At 41.7% G+C, this 21,512-nt stretch overlaps 1 protein-coding gene across 4 annotated transcripts in view; it reads right to left on the bottom strand.

Moving 5' to 3' along the window:
* The window catches only part of LOC114565842 (receptor-type tyrosine-protein phosphatase N2), a 298,094-nt gene that overhangs the window by 190,816 nt on the left and 85,766 nt on the right, over positions 1-21,512 (bottom strand). For 3 of the 4 annotated variants that reach the window (XM_028594123.1, XM_028594125.1, XM_028594126.1), the window contains exon 10: positions 9,993-10,079. The exons of the other annotated variant lie outside the window; for it this stretch is intronic. In XM_028594123.1, the coding sequence (XP_028449924.1) occupies positions 9,993-10,079 (87 nt within the window). The remainder of the gene's footprint in view (positions 1-9,992; positions 10,080-21,512) is intronic. 4 annotated transcript variants of the gene reach the window in all.

The raw sequence follows: 21,512 nt of genomic DNA, 5'->3' as shown, positions 1-21,512 counted from the left end.
TTAAGCCGGTTAGATCAGATTTTTTGTAAACACTGCTGCTTCTTACTAACTGTGTACAGATTTAAACATTTAAATGAATAACATAAATAATATGGAAGTAATTTGGTTACCCCTCCACCCGCACCTGAGTTCTGTTGTTCCTGTAATAGAAAGTTAAAATGGTAAAGCAACGTAATGTACTTCATTTGTCAAACAATTGTAAAATTCAACATGCTTTTCCAATAAAAGATAATAAAAAAAAAAGAAAAGTAGAGAGAGGACAGATATACAGTACACGATGACCAACTAGTCAAGAGAAGAATAGAAAGAAATAGAGGCAAAGACAAAGAGAAGCAGATAAACTCAAATAACGAGTGAGAGACAGAAAAAGACAGAGAGAGAAAGAGAGGGTTCAGGCAGAGTTCATACTCATTAATAAAGATTGCAGTCAGTGACGGCTCCCCCCCTCCAGAGCATGAAAATGTTGACTGAATGAAAATAAGGCAACATCCTTGTATTTCTATTCTGTAAAGGCACCATTTTTTCTTTCCCTTTTTCACTTTTGATGTTAACGCCTTGTGCCACTAGAAAATCTCTCCATTTTGATCCCACCAGTTTGCCCTCTCTGATTTGACATGCTGGGGGGTAACAGTGGAGGAGCCAGCGCTGCTCATCTTCCACGGGGAATACATCAAGAGTTTCAGTACGAGATGCTCGCCCTTTGAGAAAACTGCCACCCACTTGAGCCTACAGGTACAAGACGGTTGATATCGGGAACATAAAGCACACTATACTATAGCACGATGAGTCATCTACAGACCTCTGCTCCTTCACTATTTTAGACTGAGGATGGGGTCCTTTGTGATTTTGAATTTGAAGTTTTTCCAGAGGTAATTCTTAATTTAATTCAACTGCTTGGCCATTTAACAGCTGGCAGGGCTACATGTCCAGAGGCAATGCTCTATTAAAGGGTAAAGAGAGTTTTAGAATGACATTATAAGCAATAAAATGCGCTTCCTCGACACAATGCTGGAGCTGTAACGTTGAGTGTGTGTACAGGTACAGGCTGGTTTGCTGAAGATTGTGCTGAACCAAACGTGGCGGACCACTCACGTTGTGAGGACTCCCCTCCATTCTAGGGTTTGAAAAAGGTGACCTGCACAATTTTATCTGTTTATCGAGGTTTAAACTTAGCTTTACGTCATGCAGATCTGATGTTCCAGCGAAGAGAAATGTTAACGTGTCTGCAGACCTTTGCAGAGAAAAGCATTAGGGGTAACAATAGACTGCAGCTTCTCCGTGAACCATCACCTTATCGTGGTGGAGAGGTTTGTGTGTCTCTGTGAACCTGAGGGCTGTGTTGTCTGGAGCTTTGTGCTCCTGGTAGGGTCTCCCAAGGCAAAGTGGTCTCAGGTGAGGGGCCAGACAAAGAATGGTTCAAAACCCCAATGAAGAAGCAAGGTAGAGATGGAGTGACCCTGCCCGGAGGAAGCCCGGGTCCCCGTCTGCAGCCAGGCCCAGACGGGCGGGCTCGTCGGGCGCCCTGGTGGCGGGTTTGCCACGGAGCCCGGCCGGGCACAGCCCGAACAAGCTACGTGGCTCCCATCTCTCCAGCCCATGGGCCCACCACCTGTGGGAGGAACCGTTGGGGTCGGGTGCGATGCCACATGGGTGGCAGTGAAGGTCAGGGGCCTCGACGGACCAGACCCGGGCGGCAGACGCTGGCTCTGGGGACGTGACGGAACTTGTGCGGGAGGTGGAGCGCTACCGGTTAGATCTGGTGGGGCTTACCTCTACGCACAGTCTCGGTTCTGGAACCAAACTCCTGGATAGGGGTTGGACTCTTTTCTTCTCCGGAGTTGCCCAGGGTGTGAGGCGCCGGGCGGGTGTGGGGATACTCACAAGCCCCCGGCTGAGCGCCGCTGTGTTGGAGTTTACCCCGGTGGACGAGAGGGTCGCCTCCCTACGCCTGCGGGTTGTGGGGGGAAAACTCTGACTGTTGTTTGTGCATATGCACCAAACAGGAGTTCAGAGTATTCGGCCTTCTTGGAGACCTTGACTGGAGTCCTGCATGGGGCTCCGGTGGGGGACTCCATTGTTCTGCTGGGGGACTTCAACGCACACGTGGGCAATGATGGAGACACCTGGAGAGGCGTGATTGGGAGGAACGGCCTCACTGATCTAAACCAGAGTGGTTGTTTGTTGTTGGACTTCTGTGCTAGTCATGGATTGTCTATAACGAACACCATGTTCGAACATAGGGATGCTCATAAGTGTACCTGGTACCAGAGCACCCTAGGCCGAAGGTCAATGATCGATTTCATAATCGTTTCATCTGATCTGAGGCCGTATGTTTTGGACACTCGGGTGAAGAGAGGGGCAGAGCTGTCAACCGATCACCATCTGGTGGTGAGTTGGGTCAGGGGTGGGGAAGACTCTGGACTGACCTGGTAAGCCCAAACGTGTAGTGCGGGTAAATTGGGAACGTCTGGAGGAGGCCCCTGTCCGACAGACTTTCAACTCACACCTCCGGCGGAGCTTTTCGTGCATCCCTGTGGAGGCTGGGGGCATTGAACCCGAGTGGACAATGTTCAAAGTTTCCATTGCTGAAGCTGCGGCGAGGAGCTGTGGTCTTAGGGTCTTAGGTGCCTCAAGGGGCGGTAACCCACGAACACCGTGGTGGACACCGGTGGTCAGGGAAGCCGTCCGACTGAAGAAGGAGTCTTTCCGGGATATGTTATCCCGGAGGACTCGGGAGGCAGTTGCAGGGTACCGAAGGGCCCGAAGGGCTGCAGCCTCTGCCGTGAAAGAGGCAAAGCAGCGGGTGTGGGAGAAGTTTGGAGAAGACATGGAGAAGGACTTTCGGTCGGCAACCGAAGTGCTTCTGGAAAACTGTTCGCCACCTCAGGAGGGGGAAGCGGGGAACCATCCAAGCTGTGTACAGTAAGGATGGGACACTGTTGACCTCAACTGAGGAGGTAATAGGACGGTGGAAGGAGCACTTTGAGGAACTCCTGAATCCGACTAATCGCCCTCTATGTTAGAGGCAGAGCTGGAGGATAACGGGGATTGTCGCCGATTTCCCAGGCGGAAGTCACTGATGTAGTCAAACAACTCCACAGTGGCAAAGCCCGGGGATTGATGAGATCCGTCCAGAAATGCTCAAGGCTCTGGGTGTGGAAGGGCTGTCCTGGTTGACACGCCTCTTCAACATTGCGTGGAAGTCTGGGACGGTGCCAAAGGAGTGGCAGACTGGGGTGGTGGTTCCCCTTTTTAAAAAGGGGGACCAGAGGGTGTGTGCCAATTATAGGGGTATCACACTTCTCAGCCTCCCTGGTAAAGTCTACTCCAAGGTGCTGGAAAGGAGGGTTCGGCCGATAGTCAAACCTCGGGTTGAGGAGGAACAATGCGGATTCCGTCCTGGTCGTGAAACAACGGACCAGCTCTTCACTCTCGCAAGGATCCTGGAGGGAGCCTGGGAGTATGCCCAACCGGTCTACATGTGTTTTGTGGATTTGGAGAAGGCGTATGACCGGGTCCCCCGGGAGATACTGTGGGAGGTGCTGCGGGAGTATGGGGTGAGGGGGTCTCTACTCAGGGCCATCCAATCTCTGTATGACCAAAGTGAGAGCTGTGTCCGGGTTCTCAGCAGTAAGTCGGACTCGTTTCAGGTGAGGATTGGCCTCCGCCAGGGCTGCGCTTTGTCACCAATCCTGTTTGTAATATTTATGGACAGGATATCGAGGCGTGAGTCGGGTGGGGAGGGGTTGCAGTTTGGTGGGCTGGGGATCTCATCGCTGCTCTTTGCAGATGATGTGGTCCTGATGGCATCATCGGCCTGCGACCTTCAGCACTCACTGGATCGGTTCGCAACCGAGTGTGAAGCGGTTGGGATGAGGATCAGCACCTCTAAATCGGAGGCCATGGTTCTCAGCAATAAACCGATGGAATGCCTTCTCCAGGTAGGGAATGAGTCCTTACCCCAAGTGAAGGAGTTCAAGTACCTTGGGGTTTTGTTCGCGAGTGAGGGGACAATGGAGCGGGAGATTGGTCGGAGAATCGGCGCAGCGGGTGCGGTATTGCATTCAATCTATCGCACCGTTGTGACGAAAAGAGAGCTGAGCCAGAAGGCAAAGCTCTCGATCTACCGGTCAGTTTTCGTTCCTACCCTCACGTATGGTCATGAAGGCTGGGTCATGACCGAAAGAACGAGATCCAGGGTGCAAGCGGCTGAAATGGGTTTCCTCAGGAGGGTGGCTGGCGTCTCCCTTAGAGATAGGGTGAGAAGCTCAGTCATCCGTGAGGAGCTCGGAGTAGAGCCGCTGCTCCTTTGCATCGAAAGGAGCCAGTTGAGGTGGTTCGGGCATCTGGTAAGGATGCCCCCTGGGCGCCTCCCTAGGGAGGTGTTCCAGGCACGTCCAGCTGGGAGGAGGCCTCGGGGAAGACCCAGGACTAGGTGGAGGGATTATATCTCCAACCTGGCCTGGGAATCGCACACAAAGGCCCACAGAAGGATGTGTTTGTTTCACATTACTTGGATGAACTGCCACCTGTCGGATTTGGCAATTAGGACACCTCGGCGTTGCTTGGCCGAGTGGAGCAGCTGAGCAAAGAAGTCTCTGGCCTGAGGAAGATGTTGGAAATGCAGGCAGAAGTGCCATGGATCGCGGTGTGACAGCGGTGGAGACGCACCGCACATCGGCCTGCGACTCTGGGTCTGCTGGCGCTGCACGAGAGGGGGTACGGAAATCCAACAACAAACAAGCTCACTTCAAACGTGAGCAGAGGATGTGGGAATAATTGGAACTGGTACTGAGAGCAACACTGGAGTGGTAAAAACAAAGTTGGTGAATGTGTTTGCCACTAGGTTTTCTCCCACTCTGGATGCAGACGCGCTACGTGAATATTTATCTGAGAAATTGGAGAATGGAACAGTGACGTGTTGAAAGATCAAGTCGGCCCGCAGCAGCTATGGCTCATTTCACATCACCGCTGAATGTAACAATGTTGCTGATATGTACGATCCAAAACTCTGGCCCGACGGGACTTATGTTTGTCGCTATTATGAGGCCCGTGGCCCCAAGACATTTGGTAGGGAGGTGGGGGGTGAACTGAATTGCCATGGTACACCTGCAGCTCCACATGAGCGCCAGCCTGCATAGTAGCTGCTATGATATGAATTAACCTATATGAACATCTGTGTCGTGTCTTATAATGTGCGTTGGCTGCGTGTTGGCCACAGTGAAACTGATAAATCACTCCGTATGGTTGTGGACAAATTGATGGACACATGTGACATTTCGTGTGTCCAGGAGACGTTCCTGGCTAAACAAGACCTGGAAGGACTAACTTCTATACATAGGGACTTTCATGGGGCAGGTGAATCAACAACTGACCTAAGTGCTGAAGTTGTCCGGTGGAGAATCCCAGGGGGGGTAGCCACGATGTGGAATAAAAATTATGACCAGTTGGTTAATGTTATAAGATTGGGAGTTGACTGGGCTATTGGGCTTGAGCTGTGTTGTAATGATAAGAAGATAATAATTTTGAATGTCTATACGCCATATGAGTGCATACAAAATGAGGATGAGTACATAAGTAGATTGGCATTTATCATGTCTTTTATTCAGGACAATTCTTCTACCTGCATTTATGTTGTTGGTGACATGAATGCTGATGTATCTGATGCCAACTCTTTATTTGGTAATCATTTCATGCAGTTTTGTTCAGACAGTGGATTGATTTTATCTAGTAAAGTTCTATTGCCGAATGATAGCTATACTTATGTCAGCGAGGCCTGGCACTCTACTTCCTGGCTGGACCACTGCCTTTGTACAGTGGATGCCCATGACTCCATCAATATGATGAAGATTGATTATGATCTGGCTACTACGGACCATATACCCTTTGTCATGGTGTTGAACACAGGCAATCTACCAGTGTTGTTGCCTGTGGATAACAGCATTGATGTAGGGAAAATAAATTGGTCCAAATTGTCTAAGAAAGATCTTAATGAATATTTCAGTTGTCATTCTGATGCTTTGTTGGGTAATATTAAGGTCCCAAAAGATGCCTTATTGTGTCGGGATATGCACTGTAAGAATGTACAACACTGTAAGGATTTATGTTCCCTGTATGAGGCTATTGTGGAGTCTCTCGGTATCTTGAGTAGGCCTCTATTTAAACATAGGACAAAAGTGTGCAATGCTAAGCCAGGTTGGAAAGATCACGTAGAAGAGCTCAATGCAGAGGCCCGAAATGCTTTTAAAAAATGAGCAGAGTCAGGCAAAAGCAGGCATGGCCCCTTGTTTGAAAATAAGAAATGCACTAATGCTAGATTTAAATATGCACTTCGTTATATTAAAAGAAATGAAAACACTATGAGGTCAGATTCACTGGCATGGAAGCTGCAAAAAAATAATGTTCATGACTTCTGGAAAGAAATAAAAACTGAATAATTGCAAAACAACTCTCCCATCTAATATAGATGGTGTGAGTGGTCCTGATGAAATTTCACAGTTATGGCAGAAACAATATTATGAACTGTTAAACTGTGTAAAAAGTTTGTAGTGGATAAATGCAGAGATGGGAAGTAACGAAGTACAAATACTTTGTTACTGTACTCAAGTAGATTTTTCAGATATTTTTACTTTACTTTACTATTTATTTTTGTGGCGACTTTTTACTTTTACTCCTTAAATTTTAAGCTGCGTAGCTCTTAAAGTATGGGGATCTTCTTAATTAATGTCTGTTCAGTAATTTATATTTATTCCTTTGTTTTCTTTCCAGAAGCCATATTTGAGCACACACAAATACATGTAGATTCCTTTAAATGTTAAGGGGAAGATTAAAAAAGAGAAACTGGATCTGTGAATTCTCACAGAATCACAACTGAATACATATCTTGCTACTCAGTCAGAATCTTATTAACCTGGAGTCTCAGTCTCTGTCACAATAATCATATATGTGATGTTTTAGGCCTATTGGCAGACATCCATTTAAATTTAGGCAATGGCATAAAAAGAGCTTTTTTCCATGTCCATTGAAGTTTCTCAGCTTGCACTCTAGTAACATTTGTGTGGTCCAGGTAGTTTTGCATAAAAAATGGTTGTCATTCGCAAGGCTACTTTTATTTTTATACTCTAAGTAAATTTCCAAGCCTGTACTTTGTTACTTTTACTTGAGTAAAGAAGTTAAATCAGTACTTCTACTTTTACCAGAGTATTTTTTAACACAAGTATCTGTACTTCTACTTGAGTACGAGAAGTGAGTACTTTTGCCATCTCTGCCTAAATGTAGAGTTTAATGATGATGCTGTTGTCACTTCTGCTGAAGTCCATGAAGCAATATTGAAGTTAAGAGATAATAGGGCCTGTGGTCTGGATAGTATAACAGTTGAACATCTTAAACTTGCCAGTAAGAAACTGTGCCCTCTGGTAGCTATGTGCTACACAGGTTTTTTTGTTCATGGAGCGTTACCTGATTCTATGCTCTCTGTTGTGCTAGTACCAGTTATTAAAGATAAAGTGGGGAAGCTGAACAGCTCAGATAATTACAGTCCAATAGCTCTGGCCAGCGTTATGTCCAAAGTGCTGGAGACAGTTCTATTGTCTAGACTTGAAAGGTACATCCTGTCTACCGATAACCAATTTGGTTTTAAAAGAAAGCATGGCACTGATGTATGTATTTTTGCACTAAAGGAAATTTTAGAGAAATATAATAGGCAAAATTCCACAATGTTCATGTGCTTCATTGATGCTTCTAAAGCATTCAATCATGTTAATCATGAGAAATTATTTTTAAAATTGTCTAAAAGTGGGGTCCCTGGTTTTTTAATAAGAATCTTGGTTTATTTGTACTCTCATCAGAATATGGGAGTGAGATGGGGGAATTTTACATCTGTCCCCTTCCAAGTAACTAATGGTGTCCGCCAGGGCAGAATTCTGTTACCCCATCTCCTTTTCTTTTTAATGTGTATATGAATGATTTGTCTTTGATTTTAAATGCATGTGGTACAGGTTGTAGGGTTGGTGACTCACTAATTAATCATCTCATGTACGCAGATGATTTGGTCATTTTTAGCCCATATAGTGCTGGTCTCCAACAGTTTCTGAGAACAAGCACACAGTATTGTGCTGATATTGATATAAAATACAATGCCAAAAAGAGTAAGATCATGACTATCAGGAGTAGAGAAGACAGACAGTCAACCTTCCCTGACTTCGGTCTGTCTGGCACTGCACTTAGGGTGTGCAGTGAGATTACATATTTGGGCCATATTATTGCAAATGACCTGTCAGATGATAAGGATATCTATAGGCAGCATCGGAAGCTGTATGCTCAAGCGAACATGCTGTGTCGTAAGTTTAGCATGTGCTCTGTACCTGTGAAGATCTCACTCTTCAGAGCGTATAGTACACCTTTGTATACTGCCTACCTGTGGTGTCGTTATAAGCAAGGCAGCATTAGAAAACTCATAGCGGCTTATAATGACAGCATGAGGCTGCTGCTGAGAGCTCCAAGAAGCTCCGGTGCGAGCCATATGTCTGTCAGTGTTGGGGTACCTACCTGCTCTGCTGTTTTACGTAACCTGATGTATAGATTTATGTGTAGGGTATCGGAGTTAGAAAATGACTTGATCACTGTTTTGGCTAACCCTGTACTCAGTTCTGTCAGATTTTCTTCCAGAATGTGGAACCATTGGCAAACATGTCTGTATGTCAGACACTGAACTTTGTGGAAGTTTTTGTATTTTTGTGTTTTATGTTATACTCTGTGTGTGTGTTTTTTTTATTGTGATATGGATCCCCCTGGATCTGAAATAAAGTTTATATACATAAAGATGTAAATTTGTACAAGTATTAAACAGTCATGAACTCAGAGAAGCATGTTTAGGCCTGAAGGGGCTGGGACATTAATTAAGAGTCTGCTAAATTGAAGCAAGACAACCTTATGCATGTGTAATCTTTGCCGATAACTAATATCTTTATCAGCCAAAAAACAAATGACTATAAACTACTAATACTTATAAATCTAATCTCATTTAAAGCAACATTAATAGATATTTTTTTGCCACTTGGGGGCGGAAGAGTAAACCGAACCACTGCCTTATTATCATTAATATGGAGTCCAATATTCTCTCTCTTTTAGCTCTGTTTTTGGTCCCTACCAACACCTGGGCAAAATATCTGGCTCCTTAGCTGCTAAATATTCCACAATGTTCAACAGCTAGTCTCTTACTGTGTATGTCTACTGCTGAGCAGGTAATGTATTTGCAATCATTCACCACTTCACCAGTGTCATCATCAAATGAACATATTGCTAATTATTAATATGTATTGCCTATATTCTTATAGTACCCTGTAAATTTGTTTAAAGAAAGTTCCATATAAGCTAAATAACTATGGTACCATTCATCATGATCTATATCATCACTGCAGTCAATTCAAAACTGCAATATCATATTTTACTATAACAGCTGCTAGATTATGACATAAATAAAAAAAAACTTAATTATTTCACTGGTTATGTGATCATAATTAAACAGGGATAGCAGACTGATAAACAACATCTATGTTTCAAAGCTGATGTCTGTAGGTTTCTAAAAAACAATCTGCAGCAGACTGTTTTCTTGTCAAAATACATAGATGGTGTGAAATGTGTCACTTCCAGTGTGCTGGCTCTGTTTGAACAGACTTTACTTACTGGCTTTTTTCCACCAGAACAGGTGTGAACAAAATGCTCAATAGCAATAGATTATTCAGGCAGCAAACACAGTAAATGTGCAGGATTTTTGTTTGGTTTTTATACTCCACCGTACAGTTGGAAAAATGAACTGTTTAAACCTGGAGAATAAATACCAGCTTTATAGGTCAGGTGGTAATAGATAAATAGTCTAGACTGCTCACTCTATGAGAACAAACAGCATGAAGACAGCAAGGAGGAGCAAGGAGGAGCAAGCAGCCTGCGATGGCCTGCCTCGGTGGGACTCATAAAAAAGCAGAAATACGTACGAGAGCTCGGCGAAGTCGGTCAGCTGGATTTTAGACATGCGAGCCAGGATCTGCATCAGGTGGATGCCTTCGTCTGTTTGGAGCCCACTGATGATGATGAAGAGGAGGGAGGAGGGAGGAGGAGGAGAGTGGAGGACAGAAAGAAATGAAGGAATGGGGTGAGGAGGACAGGATGCGAAGGGAGGAAGGTACAGAAAAAGATTATAAATTAAATGAAACTCATCCCAAAGATTAATACCGAAGTCATAGTACTTACATATTAGTAAAATATAAGTGCTGCTAAAAGAATCTCTGGAAAATGAGTGGATAGAGTATTTCTGAGAACATGCTAACATGTAAGCACATGGTTTGCTATGCACTGTAGAACACAAGATAATAGATTCTCAATTTACACATACGGACAGAAAAAACCCAAGGATTATTGTCTGTAATGAAACGACAGAGTTGCAACATACTGAAATGATTAGGCAAAACAGTTTTACTTCCATTCGTGCAACTAAAACTCAGGATCTGTTCTGGTGGTGTGTGGGGATGTCATATAAACACTAATGAGGGCAAATTAAATCCTTTGAAATTCAAATGTATGATAAAATAAAAGGTTTTATAATCTTTTTTGGGGGGGCTTTTCCACCTTTTTTTGACAGAAGAGCTAGGTGAGAAAGAGGGGAGAGAGGGAGGAGACATGCAGGAAATTTGTCACAGGTCAGATTTGAACCCTGGACCTCTGCGTCGAGGTACAAACCTCACAGTATATGTGAGTAAGTAAGTAAGTTGTATATAACAATGTATTCAGACATAAAATTTATTTTGAGTTAAACATAATACCACAGTACTATAGTATACATTTTCAAAATATGTAATTTCATTTATGGTAGTTATAAATGTATATGAAGGCTAAGCAACTAGTGAGTAACACCAAGAAGAGGAATGCAGATAGCCAATTCAGATCCTTATCTGTGTGGTTTAATGGTTCGTCGATCTGTTGGTAATGCCTAGGGGCTCCAGTAGGGGGATCGCGCTCCTCTTCCTCATTCAATACAGACGGGTTCTCCCGTTACTATTCCCCTTTTTAAAGGTAATTACCGTTTGCAAAGCACTGTATACTTATGAACACATGCTGATAGTATTTTTCTTTATGTTACTGTGGTTTTAAATGTATGGAAAAGACGTTTTGTTGGACTTATTTGTTGTTGAATTTCTTGCTAACTCAGACATGTAAGCTAGTAGCCGGATACCTCGTGGCCACGCTGTAGAGTCTGAATGTTGATGTTGGTGTTTAAGCGTGTTACCATTTCATTTATATATGTATACATTTGTGTCTACTTCACGTCATAATGACGAAAATTACAAAAAAGTAAAGTACAAAATACATTTCATTATTCGAAAATTCCATGATAATTTAGCTTGTTAAAAATATAATTTACATGTCATGTTTATTTGGTTAAAACAATAATTTAGATAATTTAGAACATGTTGAAAATACACTCATGACACCTGTGGTCCTAAAACTGAGTGTGCGCATATATACATTTGTCTGTTGTTTGTATTATTTAAAATGTATTCAATACAGACGAGTGAAGGAAAGAGCTGCGTGTGTGTATTTTTCTCATCCTTCTCTCGTTACTATTCCCCTTTTTAAGGGCACAACATATACTGTATGTGCGCCTGCTCTATCACTGACTCAACCCGGCCACGGCTTTTATAATCTTTCACTTCCTAATTTACCATAATCAAATCCTGTACTTTGTTTCTCTTGAGCCCACTCCTTCCTTTATTTCTTATGACAGGTGTAAAACCATGAGAAGCTAAGAAACAAAAGAAGTGATTGAACAACATATTGAGAGTTTGACATGCAGACACAGCAGATGGGCACAGGATTACCATCAATAGGAGAAATCTGAGCAGATATTAAAAATCTCTGGATATGTGAACTGAACTGAGACAGAAGACAAGAAGAAAGTGACAAAGAATTAAATAAAAGACCAAAGAGAACCAGAAGCTCCCAGGAGAGGGAAGAGAGGTGAGAGAAGGTGGGAAGTGCTGTTTGAATGCTGCAGAGGTGAGGAAAGTCCCTCTCTCCCTGCTCCCTCATTGTATGCTTTAAAGTGTGTTGACAGTGGCAAGGTCAGATCCAAACCACCAACTCTGTACACGTACTAAAATGACTTTGGCAGTATTCCACAATGAGAAGGACATCTGTTGTGTTTATGCATGTTGGCTTCCTCAAACTAAAAAACAAGAAACCTACTTCACCCTGATCTAGTGTAGACACCTGGTCCAGTATAAAGGCATACTTAAGGCCAGATAAAGAAATAAATGGCCCACATTTCTCACCGAGTTTGAAATGATAATAGAACACTACTTGATGCTCTTTAATGTATCTGTACATGCACATAACAAAGAGAAAAAACACAGTTAGGAGGGAGAAAGTACACAAGTACATTTACTACTAACTTAAGCCGCTTTCCAAACGGAGGGATTTTTGCAGTTCCTAGAACATAAAATTCCTAGAACTCTTTTTTTTCTCGTGTTCTGACTGGACCAATTTGGGGATTTTTAAGTTCCTCTGGCTGCAGTTCCTGTAACTCTTTCAGCTCCTACTTCAGAGCAGGGTCTTTTCGCTGTTCCCTTTTCAGCATCGGGACCTAGATCAACGAGGGTCGAGTTTCCGGTACAGACAGACCAACAACGGGACAATTTTAACAGTTTTCGCAATCTTATTCATCACTAAATTCACTTCTGACAACGTTTTAGGCGAGAAATGAACTGTTAATGTTTTGAATATCGACAGTCTTGCGTAAACTGATGCCGAATTGAGTTTTCAGTCGGCAGGCGCCTGCCCCAGCCGCAAGCTCGTCGCTCGGCCAGTCCTGCTCAGAAAGCCCGCTGTGAGCTGGAGGTGTCTCGGACCACTCTGGTTAATAACAGGCTTTTATTTGGCCGTTGACGGTTCGTTTGTTTAAATATCCCAACACATGTCCACCATAAGATTAACGGGAACCTGGGGTTAACTGTCTTTTTGGAGTTAAACTCCACAAGTGTGCCCTGCGGGCATGACAACCTCGCTGTCTGGCACACACACACACACACACACACACACACACACACACAGTCCACAGTGCAGCCGGCAGAGGCGGGAGAGAGAGAAATATTTCTCTTCAGGAGACTTGTTTAAATTATGACAAATATGCTATATAGCCTACATTAGATTTAGTATGTAGTTCATACTTTTTTGGTGTATTTGTTTTCTGATTTTAACGCTATAAAGACCGTTGCCGTGCTTGCATTAGGCTACTCCCTTACCCCTCACATAGTCCCTATGGCCACCTGGCCAGTGCGAATGCAAATTGAAAAATGGTTTTTGGGGGAGTAGTTAGTGGAACTGCTTAGAAGTGGACTTTTCCTAGAATATGTTCCTGCAACTACCTGGTCAGAAAGCGACTTTACATTCAACCCTGTCTCCTACAAATTATGTACTACATATTCAAAAGAAGACACAGAAAAGAAGTGTAATCTTTTTTTCACCGATACGTTCATTATCAATATACAGTAGGTTCTTAGACATTTCCTAAATAAGTTGATCAGAACGAAATCTGTGCTGCATTATGTTTCTTTTTTTAAACATATTTGGTGATGCAAATTATAATTTCTAGAGGACAGGGTTACCACAATCTATCCCATGCACCTCATTACATCTGGGGAGAAAAATCTTCCAGACAGTAAGCATTTTAATGTAGTAGTAAATAGAGGTAACGTCTAGGGTTGGTACTGGAGTACAGTTTTGTAGTTCTTTTATTTGAGTCTTTCCACTTTGGGAGACCGTCTGCTTCGCAGCATTTCAGAGGCTTTAACTTTTTACTTCACTGAATGTATCGGACAGCTTGAGTTGTTGGTTATTTAGTAGACTATTTTATATTTAACATGATAAACATTTGAACTCTGAAAAGTGCCTTGTTTCATGTTCCTCTTCTTTTCCATTTCTCTGCTTCTTCTATCCCATCTTTCCTTCTTTTCTTCCTTTCTTAGATCTCCTTCATCTCTTCCTTTCTGTCCTCCACTCCTTTCATCTGAATCTCGCTTTTTTTAACATCCTTTCTGTTTTTCCTTACTCCTTTCTGACCTTCTCGCCTTCTTCTCAGTAGTCCCAAAACTATAATGCCCGGTGGTTGCCTGTCTTTGACATCAGGATCTTTCTCTTTGGATAGTTCAGTACATTGTACTGTCTATGCTCACTTACAGCTACATGTAGAACACGTAACATTTCACCAAACTGAAGTAGTTATAAGTAGTTTTCTCCCTCAACACCAGATGTCAGGTTCGGATGACCGTGAAAGAATAGAGGACAGAGGAGAGAGATTTTCTGCAACTTGGGAAAATTACTCACTTTGAAATATATTTAGTTGTTTACTTCCTTGTATCCCCAGACATTAAACTGACGCTGTTCTAATCTTTATCCTTTCAGCCCCGGTTGATGTGGCGACCCCAGTATGTTTGGTTTACACTGAACAAGCAGTGATCACCAACTCTTTTAAATGACAGCCATAAATAGTATGGAAAAGAAGTTTGAAATAATGAAAACCTTTGTTTTAAAATAATAAGAGAATATAACTGACTCTTCGTAAACCACTTTTGAGAAAAAGTGAATTGTCTGTGTAGAATATAAGGAGTTAGCCTGGAGAGCAACAGCTGCTGCTTCACATCTGACACCAGGGATCACTCGGTCTGCTGATAAAGTTTTTACATTAGCTCTGCAGCACACAGTACTTTGGGTTTGGATCCATCAACAGCCTGTAACAGCAGGATTGTTTCACATCTGGAGCAGCTTTTATTCATTTTATTCAAAATGTCACATTTTGAGTATGGGCATCTTATCCTCTGGCAGCACCAACAGGTCAAAGCTTTCATTTAGCCACTTAAACATCTACTGAATAGGCACGAAATATTGTAGACGTTCATGATTCCCAAACCATTTATCCTACTTCCTCCCCTGATGTTTCCTCTAGCACCACCATGAGGTTGACATTTGTAATTTTTAGTGAAAGTTTTATCAACTACAGTAGAATACCAACAGTAAGATCTAACTAAAACAGAAGTATTTGTATGTCTGTCCTTCGATTTTCTCAACAAACGGTCGTCTTCACACTTGCTGTGTTCCTAAGGACTCAAGGAAGTGCAGTGTTGAGTGTGAATTTGTTTAGTTGAGCTATCCGAGAAAGCTGCAAGCAGCAATACCAGAGGTCAAGCTGCTAGCCTGTTCTGCACACGCACTGCAAGTCAACTCATTTAAAATCACCAATATCAAAATAGGAACCAGGAAACATGTTGTAAAAAGCTTACATATAATTCTATGAATTACAATATTTGGAGCGTTGGATTCATATAGCAGTTATATAGCAGTTCATTATAGGAAGATCAATAAACCTGTGAAAGTAATTACATTTGTAAAATAAATAAAGTAAACATAAAAGAGACAGAGTGGTCGGGGGTAACACATCTAGAGGGATTATGAATAAATGTTGGGTAACACTTTACTTGAAGGCATCGACATAATCGTGACATGAGACTGTCATAACTATGACTTGACATTAAATTTGTTTGGGATGTCTTTGTAATGACAACTTGACATAATGTCATCCTGTTTAATGTCAAGTTGTCTTAATAAGGGCACACCAAAGAAATGTAATGTCAAGTTATCGTGACAAAGACATCTTCTGGTAATGTCATCCTGGTTAACGTCAAGTTGTCATTACAAAGACAACCCAAACTAATTTAATGTTAACTTGTCATGACCAAGACAACCCAAACAATGTCAACTTGTCATGACAAAAACCGAATGACACATAATGACAGAAGTCATAAACGTTTATGACTTGTTTATAACGTTTATGACACTTTCATGACTGTCATGTCATAGTTATGACAGTGTCATGTCACGATTATGTCAATACCTTCAAGTAAAGTGTTACCAAATGTTTTTAAAAATGACATAATTATAGATTATTTTCCTGTACAGTACTCTCTTTATTATCAAGCCTATTAGTGAATTAAAATCCATTAAAAACTGAATGTAGTTTGCATTATACAAATGTTGTTTATGAAAGCTTGTTGAGCAATATTTTACTGTTCGGTAGATTTGAAAGGAATATTATAGGTGTTTCACTTTTTTTTTTCTATAGGTTTTTAAAATGCAAATCTTAACAGTGATGGGTATCATGATTCAAGTCAGGTGTGTGTTTGTGTGTGGGATGGTAAGAAGCAAGGGAAAGCATTTATAGGTTAAAGGGTGGCCAGAAAATAAATAAATAGATGAGCCAAAAAAAGACAACCTAATTACTTGCACTAAGACAAAAAATGCGTTGGCCCACCTATCTACAGCCAGGGTAGACCGTGATAAGCCCTATTTCAACAAACGGTGGCGTATTCCTTTAAAGCAACACTAAAGAACTTTTCCCGCTTCAGTCCCCCTACAGGTTGGAAGCGGAATTGTCCATTACATTACATTATGCAAGTTTGCCAGATCGGGTAGCGGATCTGTAGTTTGAATGAACTGGACTATGTAATGTAATCAACAATTCTTACGGTAATTTACGGTAAAATCAAGTACTACTGTATGAGGTAATCATCTTTTCAATAAAGAAATAGTCAGAAAATAGTATTTTTTGTGACCATGGCATAGTTATTTTTTTTGACTTGTGGCTGTTAAAGAAATTGTTTGATATTTTGGGAAATACGCCGATACGCTGTTTTGGATGAGAGTTAGATGAGAACATCAATACCAGTCTTATATCGGTAGGCTAAATATGAAGCTAGCCAGCAGCTTATTAGCTTAGCTTAGCATAGCATAGCATAGCATAACGATTGGAACAGGGGAAATGGCTAGCCCGTCTCTGTGCAAGGTAAAAACCGATCTGCCAAATAAAAAGTTACATCTTCTCAGGGACGGACTGGGGCTAAAAAACAGCCCTGGACTTTCTCGCCCCTAGCCGTGACGACAGACACTAGCCAGGATGTCCTGATACTATGCCTCAATACTGTAGACTTGTAGCCTTGTAGCCTATCAGACAAGGTATTCACAGCAAGTAACCTCTCAAAACCAATTACGATAACGGGAGTTGTGTTTATTAATGAAGCCTCAGCCTTCAAATAAAAACAACACTTTCAGAGATAAAGTAGGCTACTTGCTGTACCTGAACACAGGCATTAGATATATTGTAGGCCTATACCAAAACTACACTGAGTGTTTTTTACTACTATAACTATTCAAATATAAATGTATATAACATGTGTTGCTTTGTGTTAAAGAATTAGCATTGAATAACCTATTTAATTTGTCAATGGCATATTACACTTTTGATTCATATTAAGGCTGTGAAATGATGAAAATGACTAGGCCCTATCAATGTTGTCTGTGAAGCTTTCACAACCAACCACCAAGTCTTTGTCAGTTCCACAATAGTAAACACAAATATGAAAGACAAGGAAAAACTGCACTCTGATGGAAAACAGACAGAAAGTGCAAGCTAGGATCTTTTGGTTAAACTTTTGGTTACATTTGGTGAATTATTGCGCCCCCTTCCCTGTTTGTTAGCACGTTTAAAGTGGTACCAATGCATGCCTGATGTTTTCCCGTTTAATTTAATACCACAGTCTTCATCCTAGCAGCAAAATTGAGTTCACTACAACCTCTCATATACAACCAAGTGAAATCGCGGTCAACCCACGATTAATTTCTTACGCGTTTAATGTTTCAAATTAACCTAACAGAAATTATTAAATACGTTCAGTTTGACAGCACTAAATGGCACGATCATTTTCATAATCATGATGCACACTCATGTTGAGCTGACAACATGCAATTCGCTAAGATAGGGATAAAGGCAGCCTATAAAGTTTCCTGCTCCTGGCACTTACCAGTATTGCTGATGTGAAATTAACTCACGTCTAATGATGTAGTTCTACTCTTCTTCTTCAGTTTTATTTGTACACGTAGCATATAAGTGATTGTATTTGCGCCCCCTGCTGTTGGCTTTTAATATTGCTTTAATAGAATCTTTTTTTTTTGTGTTCTGGACTTTTCCAGAAAGCACAGATTGTCAGTCCGTCCCTGCATCTTCTGTAAAAACAGGTTGTGGTAATATTGGGGAGTTATGTGCCAGATTTTTTGGTTGCCAGTCTCAGTAAGCTTCTGAAAGAAACATTGCATGTTGTTTCCTCCACAGTCGGTGCAAAGCTTCCATTTTACCATCATTGGGCCTCATTCACCAATATCTTCCTAAGTTTTCTCTTAAATATGTTCTTAAGAAGGTTCCTAAGAGAAGTCTACGTCGGATTCATGACGTGTTCTTAAACAGCAGATTTGTTCGCACCTGTGTTCTTAGGATTGATGAATCCCACGTCTTCGTAACTGAAAGCGCGTGCCAGTTGTTCCTAATTAGCATAAAATAACGCCCCGCAAATTCCCATATAAGGACATGACACTTCCTGTGCACCTCCTGGGAGACAGGTTTTCGGAGATTGTCGGAGCCGCGGTGGAGGAAGTACTGAATCTCAGTACTTAAATAAAAGTACAAATAACAAGAGATATTTACTTTAGTAAAAGTATAAGGTGTCCACTACCACAAACAAGGCCTGGCTTTTTTTTAAAAAGTTCCTATCCTAACCAGCATAAAACGGAAATATGTTGTTAGAATCGGAATGCGATTGGTTTTATTCATGGATGTATTTTAAGACGGTTTTATTTTCTTTAACCATGCAAGTAAGCAAATAAAGTGTGTGAAGCAGCGGACATGGGGAGATGCGAAGAGGTCCAGCCAAATAAATAAGATATGAACGCGTCTTACGCAGCCTGGCGGAGGAGTAAACGACGCTGTGGAGAGAAATAGATATAGCAACTTTGATTTAAAAACGGGAATAATAAAAACAAACGTTTTCATTTTCACTTTTACCGGAGGCTGTATTACCGAGGGTCAGCGGTGCTGCACCCGGGCTCTGCAGCACCGGAGCCGGCTTGGATCAGCGGTGCAACGTGTGACGGTCAGGAAGACGTTTTGGCAGAGGGGGGAAACTGATCAGAAAATGTAACGGAACATTGTAGAAATGTAGTGTAGTAGAAAGTATAGATAATTGCTGCAAAATGTAACAAAGTAAAAGTCAAAAGTAGGCTATGCACTATTGAGTCTACTTAAGTAAAGTACAGATACGTGAAAAATGTACTTAAGTAGTTAGGACGAATTTGTACTTTGTTACATTCTACCACTGCATTTTGGCCCTTTAAATAGCGATCAATCGCCAAATAACGCAGGATTTAATCAGTTTAATTGCTGATGTAAATTGCAGTGTTAGTGTTTTTTTTGCATAATAAGATTTCTTTTTCAACAAATGATCAGAAATACATTACAGTACAATACTATCATTGTAAACGACTGTAGAATTAAATAAAATGCTGTAAGCAATCATTTGGAGCAAATTGTCATCACTCAAATGTGCGTAAGAGAGCTTTTCAGTGTTTGTAGATTTTGTTCTTAGCTAAGAACTAAGAAGTTAAGAAAACATTAGTAAATGCCAGAATCTTCGTAAAAAGTTCGTAAGAAGGGTTTAAGAACACATTTCTTCGTAAGAACGGTTGGTGAATGAGGCCCATTGTTTTTAAAGAACTGGAAAAAAATGCTATATTCAGCGTCCTGCCCAGAGGGCTGGGAGTATCCTCATAGGCCCTGAAATCCACAGACGGAACCCCCAACTTCATGTTTTATTTGGCATTATGTTTTGTTCATTTATTTGCACCTTTTAAGCCATTGCTTTAACGTAAAGGAGGTTCAAGAAAAATAGCCTTTTTGACAGCACATTGGGCTGGTGAACAGCTTGCCATCATTCAACATAACTAGTGCAGTGCCCGTTGAAAATGTGCCTGTGTGGAACAGGCGATTGCTTGACCTGTGGTATTGCTGCTTGTAGAATTCTTCAAAACCAAATTGTACCCCAAAATTACTTACAGATGGACCCCAAACCACTTAATCTGAAATTTTTTGTGATTGTTGCGGGTAAAAAATCCTTGATTATGCAGCACATTTTCTTAAAAAATGCAATGGAATATGCGGGATATTTATGCAATTTTATGCGATGAAATTGCGGGAACTTGCAAAAATTGCGGGAACTTGCAAAAATTGCGGGAACTTGCAAAAATTGCGGGAACTTGCAAAAATTGCTGTTTGATGAAAAAGCTATTAGGAAGTTACTGAGCCTTTCTTAAATTGGAAACAAACTTAAAGATTTGCGTTTTCAGTCGTCACCAGTGAGCCACTACTGATGAAACCAGCCTTTTCCTTTTAATAATGAAAAATGTGTGCTCCAGATGAATACAAAGGCAAAACATGAAAACAAAAATGTATGTTATATCTATGTATTCCCATCTTTGTTCCCTCGCTTTCACATTATAACATTATTCCTCTTATTGCCTTCTTCTTCCTTGTAGTTTTGTTGGGAATACAGAGATTGATGTGGACATCAAGAAATACTATTGCAGAGCTGGAATCAAAAGTATACAGGTATGACTGCAGTGTGGAATGCACAATGTTAATGCTAATTGTAACTTTAATGCAATGTCACGATGCACTTCTGTTAGCTAGGGTCACATAGAGCAAAGAATACAAACGGTACCATATTGCACAGTGCTGTGAAGGAATAATCTCCGAGATTATGTTATATTCTGCCAGCTCACAGCAACTTAATACAATTGCAGGAAAAGAGTCAAAGGCTTTAATGCCCCCGCCCCCCGCTGTTGTAAAGCGTTCTGCATGTGGCGTCTGCGTGTGATGTGCAGGTTACCTTCCCCCCCAAACACAGACACACACAAATTAGTGCTGTCAGTTAAACACGTTATTAACGGCGTTAACAAAAACCCATTTTAACGGCGTAAATTGTTTTATCGCGAGATTAACGTTCTTTTTGGCCCAGCAAACTTTGTAGTTTTTTCACATGCTGTTGCAACAACTAGTAACGTTAGATAAACTACAACACAACACCGGATCTAGCTAGACCAGAAACAAAACATGCACGCCACACACACTGGTTTGCACTTGCTTGCCAGCTGGCCAAAGAGTAGTACATACCTGCAAACTAGTCGCTTTTCGGCGAAAATCGCCGTTTTGAATGGGGTCCGAGATCCGGTGCTAATACGGCACCGGTGCCTTAACGACCGTTATCTACCGGACCAAATAGCAACACGGATTTCGGTGCCTTATTTAGGAGCCACTTAGATGCCTACGCTTCTTTCTGATGCTCTGAAACTGAAACATCGCCGCACAGGAGGCCAGTCAACACTACACTTAGCAGCAGGCAACGTTAGCCTAGCGTTAGCTAGTCAACACTAAACTTAGCAGCAGGTAACGTTAGCCTAGCGTTAGCTAGCAGCTGGATTAAACACGGTTAAAATGTTGACAGCTAAACGGTGTAAAGTGTGTCTGTATTTCACTGACTCCGACACCGGACTGGAGCTGCCGTTGTCTGAAAAACAGTCATGAT

This window comes from Perca flavescens, chromosome 12 (genome assembly GCF_004354835.1).
Source record: "Perca flavescens isolate YP-PL-M2 chromosome 12, PFLA_1.0, whole genome shotgun sequence".
Classification (NCBI taxonomy): Eukaryota; Metazoa; Chordata; class Actinopteri; order Perciformes; family Percidae; genus Perca; species Perca flavescens.
This window is presented reverse-complemented; position numbering and strand designations above follow the sequence as displayed.